Source organism: Canis lupus, chromosome 2 (genome assembly GCF_011100685.1).
Source record: "Canis lupus familiaris isolate Mischka breed German Shepherd chromosome 2, alternate assembly UU_Cfam_GSD_1.0, whole genome shotgun sequence".
Lineage (NCBI taxonomy): Eukaryota > Metazoa > Chordata > Mammalia > Carnivora > Canidae > Canis > Canis lupus.
This window is the reverse complement of record NC_049223.1, coordinates 57,985,765-58,005,448: the sequence shown is the minus strand read 5'-3', so window position 1 is coordinate 58,005,448 and position 19,684 is coordinate 57,985,765. Positions and strand designations below refer to the sequence as shown.

Below are 19,684 nucleotides of genomic sequence, written 5' to 3'. Positions count from 1 at the left end.
GACCCCAAGCCTCACAGGCTTGGCCACCACTGAGCCCACCACCCTCCCCAACGCCTCCAGGAGGCCTCCTGGGACAGGGCTGGAAGGGCAGTGGCCCTCCTCCCAGGAGGATCCCCCAGCGCTGACCCCTTCTGCTCCTGTGGCAGCCCTAGTTGGAGAGAGGGCCCCACTGAGCCCCTGTGCACATTCCCTGCTGAGGCCGAGGCCAGACCAGGTGGAGGCCAGCACAACCCCCATGGGGTTGGGGAGGGCAGTCTTGTAGCACCGGGAAGAGGGTGGTACCCACCCCTAGCCAGTTCCCTTAAGGGGCCAGCCCAGCCCTGCTGGCTATGGTGCTCAAGCCTCTGAAGAGCCCAAGTTTCCCACGTACAGACAGGATAGCGTGTTGCTGGGTGGGTCCATGTGATGGGCGTGGCCAGGGGCACTAGATCCTCTCAGTCGTGGCCTTCACGAGATCTCAAGAGGGCTGTGGGTGACCAGCCAGCAGCAGGGAGCTGTCCCTGGGCTTGTCCCTGTGATCTGACCAGGAGCTCAAGAGACCCAACTCTCAGACTATCGTTGTGTAAAAAGGTTTTTATTTTAATAAGTAAAAATGGCTAAGCTTCCAAAAGTTCTTAAATAGGATTTCAGAGGAGGAAAATGTCAAGAGGCCAGTGAGCAAGGCGAGAGCCTGGTGCCAGGCAGATGAGGGGAGCAGCAGGATCCCCACCCACTGGCCTCCCACCAGCCATAAATACAGCCCAGCCCTCGGCAGGGAGGGCCACGCTCCTATGTACACCTAGTCACACTATACACGTACCCACTCGGGGCCTGCCTCGGAGGGGAAGGGGGCCAGGGCTGCCCCAGCGTGCCCACCGACTGCCCAGATTCACGGCTCCTGGGCCTGCTGGGGGCTCTTCAGCCCACCCGTTACAGACAGGCCCTGCAGGCTGGAGCGAGTTGGCCCAGGCCAGAGGCCCAGCCTCCCACACTCCTGCCCTCCCCACGAGGATCTGCTGACGGCCCGGGCCTGCCAGGCAGAGTGGGCCATCTCTGCCCTTCCAGCCCGGGCCTTTTGCACCCACACCCACTGCCGAGAGACACCATTTCCTTTGGAACATGTTTTCTCATTTCTGAGTGGATACGAGGCAGAAGAGATGCCTCCACTCTGGCCTTCGCCTCCTGGGCTCTTGGTGCTACAGCAGGTGGATCCAGTCCCCGGTTTGGCAGGGTGGATGCGTCCGTCACACAGGCACCGGCCTGGACTTCCCTGCGGGAGCGGGAAAAGGCTTCGTCAGCCTCTGTGCACGCGATCGGGAGGGAGCCAGGGAGAAGCACAGACAGCAGGCAGCAGCAGGACAGGCCCGCCCTGAGCAGCCCTCTCCCCGGCACAGCCCTGCAACCCAAGGCAGGCGGGCAGGCGGGCCCGGGCCCCTGGCCCCACACTCACCTGGAGACTCTGCAGCCCCAGCCGTCAGGCTGAAATCAAAGCAACAGGTGTCTCACTGGTGGGCTTGCCTGGGGCTGGGACTCCCCGGGACCCTGTGGCCCCTACCTCCTTGGACTCCAGCCCTTGCCAGGCCCCTCTGTGAGTGTGGGGCCACTCAGAGGGCTGGGGTTCTGGATGCCAGGCCTGTGGCTGGGCTCACTCCTCACCTGGGACATGGGTGGGCCCTGCCCTTCACCCTCCCTCCCCAGGAATCCAGGCCCAGGGCAGGGGTGTCTTGAGGCCAGCCTCAGAGAATTGCCTCCTGGGCCTCAAATCAGCAGCCCTGCTAGGAGCCCCGAGGTCTGGGTTCCCCTTATGCTACCGCCTCTCCAAAGGGCCTTTGACTATCCATCTGTAAAATGGGCCTAGCAGTGTCCTGTCCTGACTACTTCCTGACTGACTACTTCCCAGGGCCAGAAAAGTTTGTATAATAGGTTCTGGAGGACTTCTATAAACTTCAAAACAAAACAAAAAAAAGGAAAAGTCCATTCAGGCAAGGGCAGTCTGGTGGCTATCCACCTGTAAGGAGGCTCACCCCCACCCCCAACCCCACAGTGGCCCCTTCCCCAAGGGCTTACCCAAGGGCTGCAGCTTCCTCCGGATAGAGCCTGGGCGGCTGTTGGTCCCAGAGCCAGGGGCTGAGTGTGCCCGTGCTGAGGGCTGTGGGGTCTGGCAAGCTGGCTCCCACTGTGGGCAGGGGTGAGCAGGTGGGCAGGGGCCATGCTGCCCTGGCTCCCCCCTTCACCGTGCTCCACCCCTGCGTTCCCCTCCCCAACCTCCTGCAAAATGGGTATGATGAGGTGAGCCCCACCTTGTTACTGAAGGAATTAGCTGAGATAATGGATGTTAAAGGGCCCTGAGCTACTACTGAGCACCTGCGTGCCAGCCTGCAACCCGCCCGCCCCCCAGCCAGCTGAGGACCACCACAGGGCGCTCTGAGGCTAAGAAGTGTTTAGATGAGAGAAGCCCCTGGCAGGGGCACCTGGTGGCTCAGCCAGTTAAGCATCTGCCTGCTAAGCATCTGCCTGCGGTTTGTTTGTAACATTTTATTTACTTATTCATGAGAGACAGAGAGAGAGGCAGAGACACAGGCAGAGGGAGAAGCGGGCTCCGTGCAGGGAGCCTGACGCGGGACTTGATCCCAGGACTCCAGGGTCACGCCCGGGGCTGAAGGCAGGTGTTTAACCACTGAGACACCAGGGATCCCTGCCTTCAGTTTAGGTCATAATCCTGGGGTCCTGGGACCAAGCCCCGAGTCAGGCTCCCCACTCAGGGCTAGTCTGCTGCTCCCTTTCCCCCACTCCCTGCCACCTCCTCGCTCCTGTGCCCACACTCTCTCCCCCACCCCTCCTTAAATAAACAAATATCTAAAATAGTGAGGCTCTTGGGTTCAAGTTCTGGCGCCAGCCCCTTCTGGCATCCTCCCTTCCCCACCACCCCAGTCTGTCCCCCATCCCAGGCCCTCCTTCCTGCCCACGACAGTCCCTATACCTCCAGATGCTCCTGGCTAGACCAGGACCCGAGCTCTGCCCTGCGGGACCCAGGGCCCAGCTCCACAGAGCGCACCCTCTCAGCGAACTTCAGGGAGTACAGAGTCTCACTGGTGTTCTTCTCCACAGGGGACACCTATGGGACACAAGAGCTCACACCCCGGCCAGCAGGCCTCCTCCCCCACCCCCAGAATTGGGAGGGGCAGCATGCTCACTGACTTTGGAGCTGCTGAGGGAGGACAAGGGTCCCTTCCCCACACAGCCTGGGGAGCCTGGGCCGCAGAGGAAGGGGGTCTCCGGTCGTGCTGCTGGCCGAGCCCTCCCAGCCTGCAGCTCACCAGAGGTCCTCACCTGCACCACCATGAGGGTCTTGCTGTCCCCACTGAGCGAGTCCTGCAGCAGGTAGGTAAGCTTGGAGTTGCGGAAGGGCACATGGCCCTGGCGGGAGCGCAGGGCCGCAATGACGTCCCCCAGAGCCGACAGCGACTTGTTGATGTGCTGTGCCTCCCGCAGGCGGCTGCCCTCAGCCCCCGACTTGCCCACGCGCTCCGAGCCCGCCAGGTCCACCAGGTTCAGTTTCCCTGCAGGGGGGCAGAGAGGAGGCGGGCAGGTCAAGGCGGCCCCCGTGGGGGTGGTGCCAGGGGTCCTCCAGCCAGGCCGCCCATGGCCCTCACTCACCTGTGGTGCGCAGGCCAGTGCTGCAGTCCACCCCGCGCACTGTCACGATGAGCAGGGCGTGCGAGCGGGAGCTGTGCTCATTCAGGTTGGTGAACTCTGTGGTGCGGTTAGTGTGGCCAAACTCAAACACCTGGCAGCGAGCGGGGAGGACAGGAGCACAGGGTTTGGAGTGAGATCTCTGCCGCCACCCTATCCCCAAGTACCCCTGTGAGGGGTCCCCCAGGCGTGGGACTTGCCCATGCGAGTCCCGTGCCAGCTGGGCTCTGCCGGTGGACTGGGTCTCCCCAGCGCTTCCTGAACCTCCCCAGGCACCCCGGCCTTGCACCTTGTTGATATCCGCCACGCTCTGCACCTGGAACTCGGTCAGCCCTGGCACGTACAGCTGCCCGCTGCCGTCGGGGCACAGACGGATCTCCAGCTTCTCCTGGGGCTCCTGCCCCAGCAGGTCCCTGCAGGGACAGGCTGGATGGTCACTCCCTCCTCCCACCTCTGCTTGCACTGCACCCTGCTCCCCCTCCACCTGGAACACCCCCGCACACCTGGATCGCTCCCCCACCCCATCGCACCTTCAGGCAGCCTTCCTTAACCACTGGGCTAAACCCCTCTCTCCTCCAGCCCCTCCCTGACAGTCTGCTGAGCGGCAGAGACTGAGTGTTCCCCCAAAGTCTTATGGCGCCTCTCCTGCCCTAACGGTGCACTGAGCTCTTGTGGGCGGGGCCCCCCCAAATCCCCATGTTCATTTATCACCACCTGGTGCAGCCTACAGGGACAATGAGTAGACACAGAGGCAAGAGGAGCACCTCCGTCTGGTCTGGACATCCTTCTCCCTGACACCTGCTGGTGTGGGGCAGGGGCCTGGGACCACCCTGCCGCGGGGCTGAGGCAGGACCATAGCCCCGACTCCGATCTGCATCCCACATGGCTCTGCACGGCCCTGAGAACCACGAACCACCCGGAGGCCTGTGCCCCGTGCCAGGGCCTCCCACCTGAGGACCTCGTTGTAGATCTCGGCCGCGCTGACAGTGATGGTGTACTCCCAGTCGGACGCCTTCTCCTGCACCTCGGAGAAGAGCAGCTGCAGGGCCCGCTGGTTGATGCCGGGGTTCTCAGGGGTCCCCTGAGGGCAGAAGCAAGGCCCAGTGAACCAGGCCTCTCCTCTGCCTGCTGGGCTGCCCCCAAACACCCTCCACTAGCTGCAAGCAACGTCACCTTCTGGGGCCTGTTTCCCCACTGTTCCATGGCACTGCCCTGCCCAGACTAGCCTGAGACTTAAAGCAGAGCACTGGGTGAAGCACCTGGCGCAGGCCGGCACACGAGGGCTGCTGAGTGCCAGGTGCATACCTGGTCCTGGGGGGGCCCCTGGGAGGGGGTACTGGGAATCTATGATTTCCCTGCCACCACCCGGAGGGTGGCTCATGTCGGGGGACGGGGACCATGAGCAGGGCTCTGTGGGTAGTAGAAGGGAGACACAGGCAGAGCCACGAGTGCTCTGGGGCTGGATGGGCTGGCCAGCCCTTCTGGAAAGAAATCTGGAGTCCTCACCTGAGCCGTCGCCTCCCCTTAAGTATCACCTCCCACGCCCTCCACCTGTTGCTCAGGCCTCCTTGCCAGGCCTCAGAGCCCCTAGCACGCTCCAGCCCTGGGGACTCAGCCCTACTGATCCCGGTGCCTGGAATGCTCCTCCCCACGCTCCAGTGTCACTTCCTTGGGCAGGTGCCTTCTCTTCCACCCAAATGCCTAATTCCTCATATTCAGCTTTAAGTTTTCTCCCTGGCGCCTGACAGGACACGGCCTGATTTGCTGTGGGCACGGCAGTCTCCCCAGTGGCGGGCTGGCTCCGGGAGGCAGACGCTCTGTGGTCACAGCGTGCCCGGCACCCAGAATGGTGCCCAATGTACATGGGCCTCAGCAGGTACTGTTGCAGCAGGTACTGTTGCTCCCGGGGGTCACCCCCACTCTGAGCACCCAAGGCACAGTTAGGAGCCACCTGACCCCGTGCCCCCCACCTTACTTGGCCTGCCCCCCAATAATCAGTCTCCTCAATCCCAGAACTAGGGTCCAGACTGGGAAGAAAGAGGCACCATGGCAGCCTCCTCAAAAGGTACCTGTCCAGTCTTCTCACTGCCCTGTCCAGACACTGAGACACCTGTCCTCACCCTTTCCCAGAGAAGCCCACAGCAACCCCTCAAGAGCCAGAGAAATGCTAACAAACCAAAGACAGTCCCAGGGCTACCTTCCATTTTTATCGGTCTTCTCTCAATGCTCCCATGTCCTGCCGCACCACACCCAGAAGGCTTGGGCACAAGCAGGGGGAAACAGCCCTGCCCTGGCCCCGGGAGCAGAGACTGCCCTCGTTCATCCTAATACCCCAGGGCCCAGCACAGGGCAGATGTACAGCAGGAGCCCAATAAATGCATGTGGGAGACATGAAAGCCCATCTTGAGAGACATACAGGTGGTCTGCCCTAGGCTCTGACCTCGGGTGGAAATTCCTCTGATGCCGGAGTTTGTTGGCTGCATACCTGCCCCTCCCCACATCCACTGGGACCATCACAGGTCCACCTGGGCAAGGTGGCCCTCTGGGGCTAACACAGATAACTCCCAGCTCTGCTCCTGTACTGCACAAAACCCGAAAGCAAAAGGGCATCAAAGGAGTGGTCCTCACTCGCAGCCAGTACCCACCTCCATCGTGTACGTCTTGCCGGCACCCGTCTGGCCATAGGCAAAGATGCAGACGTTGAAGCCATCGATGCAGGAGGTGATGAGGGCTTGCACCTCCTGGAACACCTGGGGAGGGGATGTAGACTGTGAGCCCCCCTGGGCTCCCCACCAGCTCCAAGTCCAGCCGCCTCCCCAATCCTTCTCTCCTTCAGTAATACAGCGCGTGTTGTTACTGGGCAGTGGCTCACTGGGGAAGAATGTATGACTAATAAGTCACAACAGACATCAATGGGCAATCAGGCTGCCAAGACTGAAGGGAAGCTAGGGCAGTGCCCCCGGCCCGCCAGCACCCGAGGAAGGGCTGCCCAGCCTTGGAGCTCAGAGGCCCACACCTCTGGCTTCTCCCATACTAAAGGAGGGCTCAGCAAAATGAAGGCAGAGGTCAGCATGTGCCTGGCGCCTCCTGTAGCCGGTCTACCTGCCAGCAGAGGATGGGGCAAAGGTAAAGCCAAGTGCAGGATAGGAGGGTACAGGCAGGACAGGCCTGGCCGGTCAGCCCTGGCAGAGATGAGACAAGAACTCAGCTGACACCACATGGCTCTCACAAGGCCGGGGGCTGGGGGCAGCGGGTGGGGGGAGTCCTAGGGAAGACCTGTGGGAAGGAACTCCAGCTGGAGAAGCAAAGCCCCCCAGGGTCAGGTGGGTGGGCGGGGCTGTGAGTGTAGGAGGAAGGGCTGCATGGGTGGGAGGGGCTCTGTGGGTGGGCATGGGCATGTGGATGGGAGAGGCCAAGAGTGGGCATGGCTGTAGGGGTGGGAGGACCATGTGGGTGCTATAGGCTATCCTTGAATCTCCTCCCTGCAGAGCTTCTCAGCCTCGGTCTTAGCTCCCCCCCGCCTTCTCTCCTCCAGTGAAAGGAACAAGGCATCCCAGCACCCCAGGTTTCTCCATCCGGTCTCCCTAACTCTTACATTTCTTTCTGTCCATGCCCCCATCATCTCTCCCTGTGTGTCTCCCCGCTCTCCACTGTTGTCCCTTTCCCCATAGGGCCATACTCACATCCTGCTGTGAGGCACGTGGGGAGAAGACCTTGTCCAGCTCAAAGGATACAGGCTTTCCTTTGTGCAGCAGGTGGATGATGGAGTCGTCATCGGCATCAAAGGTCACAGCATTGGTCGCATCAGGCCCTTCCCCATCCTCTTTGGTGACTGGCCGGACACGAGCAATTACCCGGATGTTCCCTGGATTGTGTCAGGGAGAAGGGTACAAGCTGGGTCAAGATCAGATGGCCTTACCACGGGGGTCCTTTGGTGTCCTGAGCAGGCTAGTGGCTCAGACACCCCTAGCCTTCTAAGCAAGGCCACCCACAATGCTATTATCACTCACACTATCATGAATTAATGTACTAGTACACCTTCTTCCTGGGCAAACCAGCTGAGAGTGGGACTTTCACATTGGGGACCAGGAGGAAAGGTCAGTTGTGGGGCTCAGGCACTGCATCCAGTCTGGGTAGGACACCAAATGGACACTATATCTCTGGACTTCCGTGTCCCTCTATATAATGAGGGGCATGGGTCCCAGTAAGCCAAGGGACTTGTTCCGTCATTCAAGGGCTCCATGGATGCCTGAACAGAGCTTGGCAATCAGATGGGAAAACAGAACCCAACAGTAGGTGGACGACCGGTACACGGAATGGGCACAGGCAACAGGCAGCCCTGGGGTGCCGGGGGGCATAGATCTGATTGTGCCCTCTCCCTGCGGTAGCCCTTCAGTGAGATCTCAGTGCTCCTGGAAGGAAGAACAAACTCCCCACTACATCCAGCATGTCCCTACCTTCCCCTTCACCTGTCCACTCCAGCTCACTATCCAGGCCTCAGCTGTGCCTTTGCCTCCTCCAGGAAGCCCTGCAACAGCCCTGTCAGACACCAAGGGGCTCTTAGAGCCCCTCCCCAGCCCTGGTAACAGGGGCAGTGTTGGGGTTCTCTGGGTGATTCATGATCACCATCTGCTCCCCCAGCTGCAGTGAGCCCTGTGAGGGCAGCGACAGCATCCATAGGCTCATGGCCACATGTCAGGGCCTGGAACAGCCCCAGGCACAGGGCAAGCACCCCCTAGTCCTTTGTGCAGTGTGAACAGGCCGTCTCAAGCTCGACCAGGCCCTCAGTCAGAACAAGTGGCATTGCAGCCACCCACCACCCAGTGCTCCACTACTCGACCTGGGCCCCCCGGGGTCTGGGGGTAGCCTGCCACAGGCACTAGGGTGAGGGCTTCAGAGTCGGGCAGATCCAAGTCCAGATCCAGGGTGGACTGCTTACTAACCATGCGGGTGTGAGTAGGTTCCCTGACTTCTCTGCCTTGGGGTTTCCTTACCTATGGGGAGGGAACTATAGTAGCCCCCCGGCCACAGGCCACAGTTCATTCTAAGAAGTGGTGACGGTTTGGGGGGAAGGGCAGGACCCAAGCCAGGATGGGACCTCTATGCCGGACACCCCCAGCCCTCCTGGCAGTCACCTTTCAGCCGCACGAGCTCGTTGTGGCACTTCTTGCGCAGCTGCAGCTCCCGGCGGTACTTACGCAGGAGCTCCTGGTTGTTGCTGTTAACCTCCTCAATGGCCTGGCCGATCTGTGGAAGATGCACAGCACTGTCCAACACTGCCTACCCCCCCAGCCCTGCCCCCAGCTGCTCACCGCTCCAGCCCATGGGCGCTGCCACATGTTGCCTTTTTCCAACAGCCCCTGTGGGTAGGTACTGCTGCCGGGCCCATTTCACAGAGGAATAAACTGAGCCTCAAAGAGCTGACAGCTCAAGGTTGCCCTACTAATAAGCAAACAGCGCTCCACCCTCACTCCACGGGACTGGCACCTGACTTGACCAATAGGATTCAGCTGGACCCAAATTCCAGCCCTACCCCTGAGCAGCTGGGGGAACTAAGGCAATCAGCTCAGCTCAGTCCTTGAGTTTCATTTTTCTCATCTGTAAAATGGGAATAACACCATCTGGCTTGTGGATCTGTGGGACCTAGTAGGTAAAGATCTCCAAGTTATGCTTCATAGGGGACAGAAGCAAAATGCAGAGCATGCATGCATCTCTTCCCCTTTGTTGGGTAGAAGGGAAGTGTGTATATGCACATGGATACGTCCACCGGGTTCACGAGCTCAGAACGCCTGGGGTGAGGGCATCTGACATCCGTGTGGGGAATGTGGGCCAGGGCAGCAGAGAGGGGCCCTTCGTTTTCAGCTGTTGCCTTCTGCACGGCTTGAACTTTCTACCATGTCCATGTATTAATGACATAATTTTCTTTTTTACAGAAAAAAAACTATTTGCTATTCCCAAAATATATCAGTCTCTACCCTGCAGGGCTGCCGTAGCAATTCAAGGAGCTGACAGCTATAATAGGCTTGGCACGTAGGAGGCACTTAAGAGACGCTGGCTATTCTCATACTGTACAAGCACAGCTTAAAGAAATTAAAACAGATGTAAGAATATATGTAGCATGTTTGAGATATGAGGATATACGTTACATGCTTGATTTAAAGAGTCATAATAAGGGTGCCTGGGTGGCTCAGTCAATTAAGTGTCTGGCTCTTGATTTCGGCTCAGGTCATGACATTAGAGTTGTAAGATCGAACCCCCGGTTGGGCTCTGCACTGGGTGTGGAGCCTGCTGGAGATTCTCCCTCTGCCCCTGCTTGCCCCACTTCCCTCTCTAAAAAAATAAAAAATAAAGAGTCATAATAAGACAAATACCAAAATACCTGCCCTGACCAGTCGTTTTTCAGTCTGTGTGAGGGGGGAGGAGAGCCGTTGTCTGGAGGCTTTGTTGCATTTTGGAATGGCACCCTGGGCTCCAGGGTCCCTCCAAGCCACCCCCATCCCCTCAGCCTCCAGCTGCCCTCACCTCGGCCTTGACACTCTTGAGAGCCTCCTGCAGGAGCAGAGGGAAGCCGCGCACCTGCCGCTTGAGCCCATTGTAGTCATTGGTGAGGGTCCGCAGCGCCGGCTGGAGGGTTAGCAGGTTGGTCCGGACACCTTTGGGGACATAAGAGGTGTAAGGTGGATAGGGTGGGGGGCCGCAGTGAGGGGGTGGGGGGGTGCGGGCAAGGGCCCAGTTGGCTGGCTCACCTGCCAGGTTCTCGTGCACGGCCTTCATCTCCACCTGGGCTCTGGCAAAGGCCTCCTCAATGGCCCGGTTCTTGTCCTCCTCCAGGGACTGCATCTCCTCCAGCATCTGCCCATGTGCCCGCTCCAGCTCTGACTCGTACATGGCGATCTGACGGCCAAGGCCAGAAGCTCAACGTGGGGCTCAGGAGGGAGTGGGGTGGGTGCCAGAAAGAAGCCCTATGCCTTACCCCACACATGTACAGGAGCAAACAGCATCCACCTCCACATGCACACATACAGTCTCACACACACACACACACACACACACACACACAGGAGAGGCCATCTCACTCCTGGAAAGTTCTGTGAGCTCCATGCAGCTACTTTGTTGCATTAGCCCCAGCACCAGCCTGGGTCCTGACACATAACACATACACAAGCCACAGGCCCCAGCAGAGCATATTATGTCATAATAGTGACCAAGGCCCCTTTCCAAGAGCCTGTGTGCCCGGCCTGCAGGCAAGGACTCTTGGCAACTATTCTGAGTTCCACAGGGAGGTAGCTTCTATGAGCACATCATTTTATGGACGAGGAAACAGAGGCGTAGATAAAACTTGGCGCTGGTCACACAGCCAACAGGGAGAGCAGGGTGGGGGGGCTGGAACCCAGCTCCATGGGCCCCCCAGTACTGAACCGCCGCGCTGTGCTGCAGGCCCACCTCTGGCTTTCCCACCGCGTGTGCATGCTCTCCCACAGCCCCGTGCGTGTGCCCTGGCAGCCTGCGCACCTGCGCCCGGAGCTGCGCCGTCAGCTGGTGAGAGCTCTGCAGCTGCTGCTCCATCTCCTTCAGCACCTGCCTCTGCATGGCCACCTGCTCCTGCAGGTGCTGGTTCCGGGCCTGGGACTCGCTGAGGGCCTGCTTGGTCTTGGATGACTCCACCTCCACGGTCTTGATGACGTACTGTGAGGGGGAGGAGGGATGGGCGCCTGAAGGTGCAGGTGCCTCGACCTCACCCCCGGGGGGGCCCTGAGACGCAGCTGGCCTTGGGAGAGGACCCTCAGGGACATCCCACCAAAAGCCCCCAGAAAAAACTAGAGGAACTTCAAGGTCCTGGCTTTACAGGATGCTGCAGGGCCTCCGGGCATCCTCTCATCTCAGTAAGCCCAAGAGCCTGGCTGTGACCCCAGCCTGGGCACAGAACAGACAGGAAGGGCAAAGACGACAGCAGAATCTTGCCATGTACCACAGGCATGCCTGGCACGTGTGGGCGCCTTGAGCCTCGGCTGCCAGATGCCTACTACATGTCTGGCCCTGGACAGCAAGAGGGGGAAGGGGTAAGACTGGGGTGCAGCCAAGAAAGCAAGGACATTGCACGTGGCCACCAGCGCCAGAGGCTCACCTTGATGGGTGGCGACTGGGCCCGCAGGCTGGCGATGGTCTCGTGGCTGTCTCGCAGGCGCCGGCTCAGCCGCTCCTCTTCCTGTGCCTTCTCGGCCAGGCAGTCCTTGAGCCGCAGCTCGACCTCGGCCAGCCGGTCGGTCTTCTGCTGCACCTCCAGGTTCAGCTCCGACAGCATGCCCTTGTTCTCCGCCACCTCCAGCTGTAGCTGTGACAGCTTGTCCCGGAGCTGGGCACTCTCCTGCAGACAGGTGGTTGGGAGCGGGGTGGGGACAAGTGTGTAACAGATGGGGGGGGGTACCAGCATGCAGGGCTCCCTGCAAGGAGAGGAGCCGGGGTCACCGTTAGGGACCGAGCCCTCTGGGAGCAGGTGGCTCTGTGCTCACCTGGCTGTGTTCGCAGCCCGCGCAGGGGGCCACCGGCTTTGCCCGTAGCTCTTGTAACTCGGCCTCGAAGCGCCGCATCTCCTGCCTCAGCCGCTCATTCTCCACTACCAGGAGATCCCGGTGCTTCTCCAGGTCCGTGCCTCCCTGCACGGAGCCAGAGCACAGGGCATGCATGTGGCAAGGCCAGGCCCCGGGAGCAGAGAGCAGGGAGGCCGAGGGGGCACCAGCGCAGAGGAGAGAGAAGCAGGAGAGGGAGGGGAGACAGCTCAAGGGGGACATAAGGAGAAGACAGAGGAAGGAAGGGGAGCCGGGGGGATGGCCTTACCCGCCCCTCTCATGCTATTTTCCCGAGTGTGAAAGTAACAAGAAAGTCATATTTATACACAGAGTTCACACTCCTGTTTTACATCGGCAGATGAGAATTAACCTCCCTCCCTTTGGGGGTCACACGACCTCTGAAGGCCTAGTGAGTGGTGACAAGTATTTGGGGAGCATCTCTCAGGCCCAATGGCATCTGCTGGGCTGGACTCGAGGGCTCTGGAGGGATGGGGTCCCACACCTCAAATGGAAGGGTCAGTCTGCACAAGGCCAGGCCAGCCCCCCTGCAGCCCCCACCTTAGGATGGCAGTGTGGAGCCTCACCAGCTCTGATCGAAGGCGGCTCACTTCCTGGGCCTGGCTAATGAGCTTCTCCTTCAGGTTTTCCACCTGCCAGCACAAAGCCACAGTCACGGTGAGCCTTGTTCCTCACTTCTGGCCCACGCTCAGGCCTCATTTCTCAGCCCCGCATGCTCCCTCAGTTCAAGCATCAGGGCACACCCAGGACTCTGGGTGAGAGACACCTGCCCTGTCCCAACGGCCTTCAGCACCCTCTCCTACCACAAGACCCAGGTAGTCCCGCTCTCAGCAAAGTCTGGGGAGCAAGCACAGCAGAGGTGACCTCTATACCACTCTGTGCCCACACCAGAGGCAGCTCCCTGGCAGACTCAGGAGGCTGACCTTCAGGACCCCCACCTTGCACAGTCCCTTGCCACAGCCTGTGTCTACATACTTGTAATTTTATATTCCCTTTTCATAAAAGGGCTCCCAAATTGTATAAACTCCAGACACAATGAAACCTGATTGGTCCTTGCCCAGAACCTAGATTTTTCCATTCCAGTGGTGCCTGGCAAGTCTGCCTATAGAGACAGGTCTACCAGCAACCAGGGCATGTCTTGGACCTGTGTCCCCCCACCCCCCAGGTCCCTGTCTGCCTTGCTGGACAGCTGGGACCATCAGAGAAGGGTGTGTGCACCCCATCAGGAAGCAAGGGTGGCTTGGCTCAGCCAGAGCCAGAGGAAGCCACCAGGATGCCAGTTCTGAGAGTGTACATCCCAGGGTAACAACCCTCCCCTAGAGTTGTCCTCCAGCTGGCCACCCTCCCTGCAGACTCCAGACCCCAATTCTGCACCAGCCCCCCTCCAGGAACCTCTTGGGAAATAACCCAAAATGCAACCGAAGACTTTGGCACCAATGTCATCAGTGCATATTTAGGGGTTTTGTCACAGAACATTCTGTGATGACCGTACCTGACTGTACATCACCTTGAGAAAGCCCAGTGAGAGTCAGACTCTCTCTGTGGGGACCTAGGAGGTGGGTTTGACCCAAGCAGGCCACGAAGCATTGGGTCTTATTAGGAAGCAACAGCAACAAAGTCTGCTGCCTGCAGAGGCCAGACCAGTAGGAAGGCAGGTGAGGGGCAGCACAGGACTGGATGCCCAGCGTCCACCCTGAGAAGACAAGCTCAGCGCCCTCCCTGCAGGCCGTGGCTGGGAGCACACAGGCCCATGTCTCCAGACTTCTGTCCTTTCAAGAAAGGACAGCTGTGGGGGTGTTGGGGTGTGTCAAATCTCCCCATTTTACATGGCTGAGATGTCATCAATGGTCTGTGGCAGTATGGGCGGGGGGGGGAGGAGTGTCACAGCTTAGAGCTCAGTCTCCCAGAGCAGGAGGAGGCCTCTGCTCCTCTGAGTTGGTGAGGGGAGGAAATGGACCAACAGACCAGGCCTGTCCCACTTCTCTGCCCACCCCAGGCCCCCTTCTGTTGAGAACCTGGCATGAGCAGCACTCAGTTCCTCTGGCCTTAGAGCAGAGCAAGGGACAGCTCACAGAAGGTAGCCTTTCATTTCCTAGTCATGCAACTGGGAGTGACCGGAATACCCAGCGTTAGGGGAACGGTTAGGTGAGTTACAGCAAATGCACACACGTACTCCTGGGGAGTCATTACAGTTGTGTTTGTCAGAAGTTTTAAGTGACCTGGAGGAAGGCCCCTCAACATAGTGAAATCAAAATCCAAAAGCAAAATCGTGAATGCAACACCAAAAAGTAGAGGTCTCTGGACCGTGGACTTATGCCTGATAAATTCTTCATGCTTTTCAGCAATTTTTAAGCCTCCAAAAACGTATTCCTCTCACATTCCCCCCATCTTGAAATAGGTGGTTCTACCTCCTTTTGAAAGGTTGGCATGCCCCTGCCCCCCTCCTTTCTTTGGAAATCACCCCGGGAAGAGCCACTTGCACTGAACAGGTGTCCTAGACAGGCTGCTCCCTCAGCCCCGGGCTGGGTGTGCTCTGACCTCGCTTGCCCCCAATGCCACTGGTGCTCAGCCCCACATGCAATGAAAACCCTGTTAGTTTTTCAGCCTTCCTCAGGGGGTCAGGATACCTGCGCACCAGCTGCCTGCAGCCCAGGCTCCTGTTCCCTTCTTTTTTTTTTTTTTTAATTTTTATTTATTTATGATAGTCACAGAGAGAGAGAGAGAGAGAGAGAGAGAGACACAGGCAGAGGGAGAAGCAGGCTCCATGCACCGGGAGCCCGACGTGGGACTCGATCTCAGGTCTCCAGGATCGCGCCCTGGGCCAAAGGCAGGCGCTAAACCACTGAGCCACCCAGGGATCCCTCCTGTTCCCTTCTTGCATCACAATCAGAACTCTGGGTGCTCCTGGGCTTTGCCTGGAATCTCTGAGAGGTGCCCCAATAGGAGGTGGTTGCAAAATGGAGCATGTTAGGGGCATGGGCTGGGGGGTGGTTCAGGAAGAGGCTATAAAAAGACTCCTTTTGTCAGAGTTATCAGTCATCTCCTGGCTTGTCTCAGACAGCATGGGGGACACAGGCCACCAACACTGCAGGGTGACCAGTCAGGCACAAGTCACTCCTTGGTGTGTGGGGACTGCGCCCGGCAGGCCAGCTACATTGGGGGCTGAGAACGTGTGCTGCTCAGGAGCAGGACGGCTGCCCTCCACCCAGAAGGCTCTGCTTCAGGAGTGGTGAAAGCAGGGTGCCTGGGTGGCTCAGTGGTTGAATGTCTGCCTTTGGCTAGGTCATGATCCTGGGGTCCCGGGATTGAATCCCGCATCAGGGTCCCTACATGGAACCTGCTTCTTCCTCTATGTCTCTGCCTGTGTGTCTCTCATGAATAAATAAAATCTTTATAAAAAAAAAAAAAAGAGTGAGGGGAGTGGTGAGAGCAGAGAGTGGGGTGCTGGGGATAAACTGGACCAGAGATCAAGGCCTTCTGAGGGAAAGAGTCCCTGCAGCTACCCTTTACACATCCGCCCCAGCTTTGAGTCAGCAGTGGTGCTTGCAATTGGAGGCAAAGTGGGGAGGGACCTTCTCTATTACTCCTCAGAAGCCCCAGCCCCAGCAGGTGCCCAGCACACAGGAGGTACTCAATAAACACTTGAAGTAACAGCAGAGGAGCAACATGCACACCTGTGAGTGCAAAGAGCCAGGCCAAAGGAGAAGCAGGCGCCTGGCAGGCTGCTGATGTCAACCCCAGGGCCGAGGAAGGGGCTGGGATTGTGCAACATCCCTCCCCAGGCCCAGGCTCCTTGTCAGCCAGAAAAAATTGGGTCATGGGCCGATGCAGAGGGCCGCTGTGGGAGTGCGGAGCTGGAGCCTGTCTGACACAAACCTGCATTTACATCTCTCAGCAGAAGCTGGCTCAGCAGAGGGTGGGGCTGCCCTGCACAGGTGGGTGTTCTCGGCTGTCTGCTCCCATCGGAGGAGACAGCCTGCTGACTACCTTCCCACCTCCCACCAAGCCTGGCTCCTGATCACCAGCTGTCCTCTGAGAAAAAGGGGGCTCTCCCAATGGCAAGACCAAGGCATTGCTGAGCTGAAAAAGCACAAGGTCCTGGAATCCAGGACACCTCAAGGAACCAGAGGCCAGAGGGCAGCTCTCAGAAGCACCCCATCGCATCCCCAACACATGTCCCCTTGCAGACATTTGATGCCTGGCTACATGAGCACTGACTGTGCCCGTCTGGCCCCATCCACCCTGCCCTGCCCACTGCCAAGTTTTCCGTTCGAGTCCTTCGGCCACTGAGGGGCAGTTGAGAACATGGGTTCTCAGGCTAGACTGCCCAACTTTCTAATACAGATATTACCCTACCCCCTAGATAACCATGGAAAAGTCTCAACTTCACCACGCCTCTTGCTTTCCTCATTGGGATAATGAGGCTACCCCTAGGAGGATGTCTGGAGGATTAAGTGAGATTAAATGAGATAATATATGTAAAGCACTTAATGAGTTCTATTGTTAGAATGAAGGCTCCTGAAGGCAGAGATATTTGTCTCTTGTGTGGGTGCCTAGGACACTGGCTGGTACATAGCAGGTACTCAACAAACACATGTAGAAAGAATGCTGAATGCACGAGGGGCCAGGTAGAGCAGGGTCTCTGAGTGAGGCTGTCAGGCAGGGCATGGGGCAGGAAATGTGCTGGAGGCTGGGGCACCACTGGGGCACCAGAGGAAGGATGCCCATTTCTGCCAGAGGTAGGAGCTGCTATGAGATTCCAGGAAGTAGGTACCCCATGGAATGGCAGCCCAGAGATGCCACATCTTCCAATATTTTCTGACAAAATGGGAAGTCCAGATTTTTTATGTGACCTTAACTAGGGTTTAAAAATTGACAAATAATCTGATTAGTAAAAAAACAGACCAATTAGAAGAAATAAACAAATAAACACAGTAAAGTCATGGGATACAAAATCAACATATAAAAATCGTGGTTCTTCAGGGCACCTGGGTGGCTCAGTCAAGTGGCCAACTCTTGGTTCTTGCTCAGGTCATGATCTCAGGGTCATGAGATTGAGTCCTACATCAGGCTCTGTGCTCAGCATGAAATCTGCTTGTCCCTCTCCATCTCCTTCTGCTCCTTTCCACACACCGTCTCTCTCAAATAAATAAATTAAATCTTAAAAAAAAAAAAAAAATCGGTTGTGGGACACCTGGGTGGCTCAGCAGTTTAGTGCTTGCCTTCAGCCCAGGGCGTGATCCTGGAGTCCCAGGATCAAGTCCCAGGATCAAGGCCCTGCATCGGGCTTCCTGTGTGGAGCCTGCTTCTCCCTCTGCCTGTGTCTCTGCCTCTCTCTCTGTGTCTCTCATGAATAAATAAATAAAATCTTTAAAAAAAAAAATCAGTTGTGCTTCTACACACTAACAATGAATGATCCAAAAAGGAAATTTAGAAAATAATTTAATTTATAATAGCATCAGAAAAAAATAAAAAAGAAGTAAATTTAAAGAGGCAAAAGATGTGTACCATGAAAAGTAAAAAATGTTGCTAGACTCAAAGAAGATGCTCATAAATAAAAAGACATCGTTGGGGCATCTGGTGGCTCAATTAAGTGTCTTCCTTCAGCTCAGGTCATGATCCTGGGGTCCTGGGATCAGGCCCCATGTCAGCTGCCTGCTCATTGGGGAGCCTCCTTTTCCCTCTCTCTCTGTCCCTCTCCCTGCTCATTCTGTCTGTCTCAAATAAATAAAAGTCTTAAAAAAAAAGGACATCCCACATTCATGGATTGGCATATTGTTAAGATGTCAATATTACCGAAAGTGAGCATCAGACTCAATGCAATCCCCAACAAAATTCCAAAGATATTTTTTTGCAGAAATAGAAAAAAACATCCTAAAATTCAAATGAAATCTTAAAGGACCCCAAATAGCCAAAACATACTTGTAAAAGAAGAGAAAGTTGGAGGTCTTACATTTCCTGATTTCAAAAGTTCCTACAAAACTATAGCAAAGAAAGTAATGAAGTACTGGCATGTCTTTAAGACATAGAGACCAATGGAATAGAATAGACCACCCAGAAATACCTTCACATTGATTTTTGACAAGGGGGCCCAGACATTCAATGTGGAAAGGACAGTCTTTTTAAAAGACAATGCTGGGAAACTGGACATCCACATGCAAAAGAACAAATTTAGACCCTTGCCTTACACCACAGACAAAATTAACCAAAATAGATCAAAGACCTAAACATAAAAACTAAACTATAAAAATCTTAGAAGAAAACGTACAGGGAAACCCTCATGGCCCTGGATTTGGCAGTGCTTTCTTGGATGGCACACCAATAACACAGGCAACAAAAAACAAAATAGGTAAGCTGGACTTCATAAAAATAAAACTTTTTTGTGCATCAAAAGACACCATCAATAGAGTAGAAAGGTGACTCATGGAATAGGAGAAACTACCTGCCAATCATATATTGATATGGGATTAATACTCAGAATATAGAAAAAAGCTCCTACAACTCAACCACAAAAAAACCAATTCAGGATGGGCAAAGGACTTGGATGGACAAAGAAGGAAATCCTGCTGTTTGTAACACCATGGTTGAACCTGGAAAGGTTCATGCTAGGTGAAATAAGCCAGTCACAAAAAGACAAACATTATGATTCCACTTAAATGAAATGCCGAGAATAGCAAAATTCATAGAGACAGAGTAGAATGCGGGTTGGCAGGGGCTGGGGGAGAGGAGTGGGGAGTGGGGAAATTAATATTTAATGGGAACAGTTTCAGGTTTGTAAGATGAAAAGAGTTCCAGGGATGGATGGTGGTGATGGTTGCACAACAGTGTGAATATACGTCATACCACTGAACTATACACTTCAAAATGGCTGAGATAGTCAAGTTTATGGTATGTGTGTTCTATCACAATTCTTTTAATGGTTAAAAGGAAGAAACAAAGCAGGCAAACAAGACACATTTGACGGCTCAGTCTAGTCTGTGAGCCTGTGGTCTCTGAGCATAAAATTTTAAGGTTCTATCTTGAGGTCCCAGGGCAATAAAGGGGGAGTGCAGCGTGGGCACATGTCACAGTGGCAGGATCCCGGGGGGGTATGGAGGCCATTCATTGCTCCAGGGACATCCACAAAAGGAGAGGGGAGCTTGAGGCCACCAGGATGTGGCTGGGGGCTGCTGCCAACGTTGGGGAGGGTAATCCAGACCAGTGACAGCCACAGTTTGGTTGCCAGACCAAGACCAGTGACTTCCGTGGCCTAGGACAGCTAGAGTGCTCCCCGTAAGGAGCACGGCGTGCTCAGTAGGTAAGCCTCAAAAGACTCCTGCAGCCCCCCACAAGCCCAGGTCCCAGCCTGGATAATGGCAGCCCCATTTACTGAGTCAGCTTTGCCAGCAGGGCACCAGGACTCCCTCAGATCATCACTCTGAACCCCC

The 19,684-nt window shown here is 56.5% G+C and overlaps 1 protein-coding gene across 7 annotated transcripts in view; it reads right to left on the bottom strand.

Moving 5' to 3' along the window:
- Positions 1–553: 553 nt before the first annotated feature.
- KIFC3 (kinesin family member C3) overlaps positions 554–19,684 on the bottom strand; it is a 38,132-nt gene continuing 19,001 nt past the window's right edge. For 5 of the 7 annotated variants that reach the window (XM_038530937.1, XM_038530934.1, XM_038530936.1 and 2 more), the window contains 16 exons: positions 12,824–12,889; positions 12,183–12,326; positions 11,798–12,037; positions 11,185–11,358; positions 10,419–10,566; positions 10,195–10,325; positions 8,808–8,919; positions 7,356–7,537; positions 6,318–6,422; positions 4,623–4,753; positions 3,962–4,085; positions 3,637–3,766; positions 3,310–3,539; positions 2,960–3,094; positions 2,047–2,155; positions 554–1,249 (listed from right to left, as the gene is read on the bottom strand). In XM_038530937.1, coding sequence (XP_038386865.1) covers positions 1,224–1,249; positions 2,047–2,155; positions 2,960–3,094; positions 3,310–3,539; positions 3,637–3,766; positions 3,962–4,085; positions 4,623–4,753; positions 6,318–6,422; positions 7,356–7,537; positions 8,808–8,919; positions 10,195–10,325; positions 10,419–10,566; positions 11,185–11,358; positions 11,798–12,037; positions 12,183–12,326; positions 12,824–12,889 — 2,187 coding nt within the window. In that variant the 3' untranslated portion in view covers positions 554–1,223. Of the gene's footprint in view, positions 1,250–1,429; positions 1,459–2,046; positions 2,156–2,959; positions 3,095–3,309; positions 3,540–3,636; positions 3,767–3,961; positions 4,086–4,622; positions 4,754–6,317; positions 6,423–7,355; positions 7,538–8,807; positions 8,920–10,194; positions 10,326–10,418; positions 10,567–11,184; positions 11,359–11,797; positions 12,038–12,182; positions 12,327–12,823; positions 12,890–13,749; positions 14,035–19,684 lie in introns of those variants that run through there. The other 2 variants (XM_038530935.1, XM_038530940.1) reach the window with 2 other exon arrangements.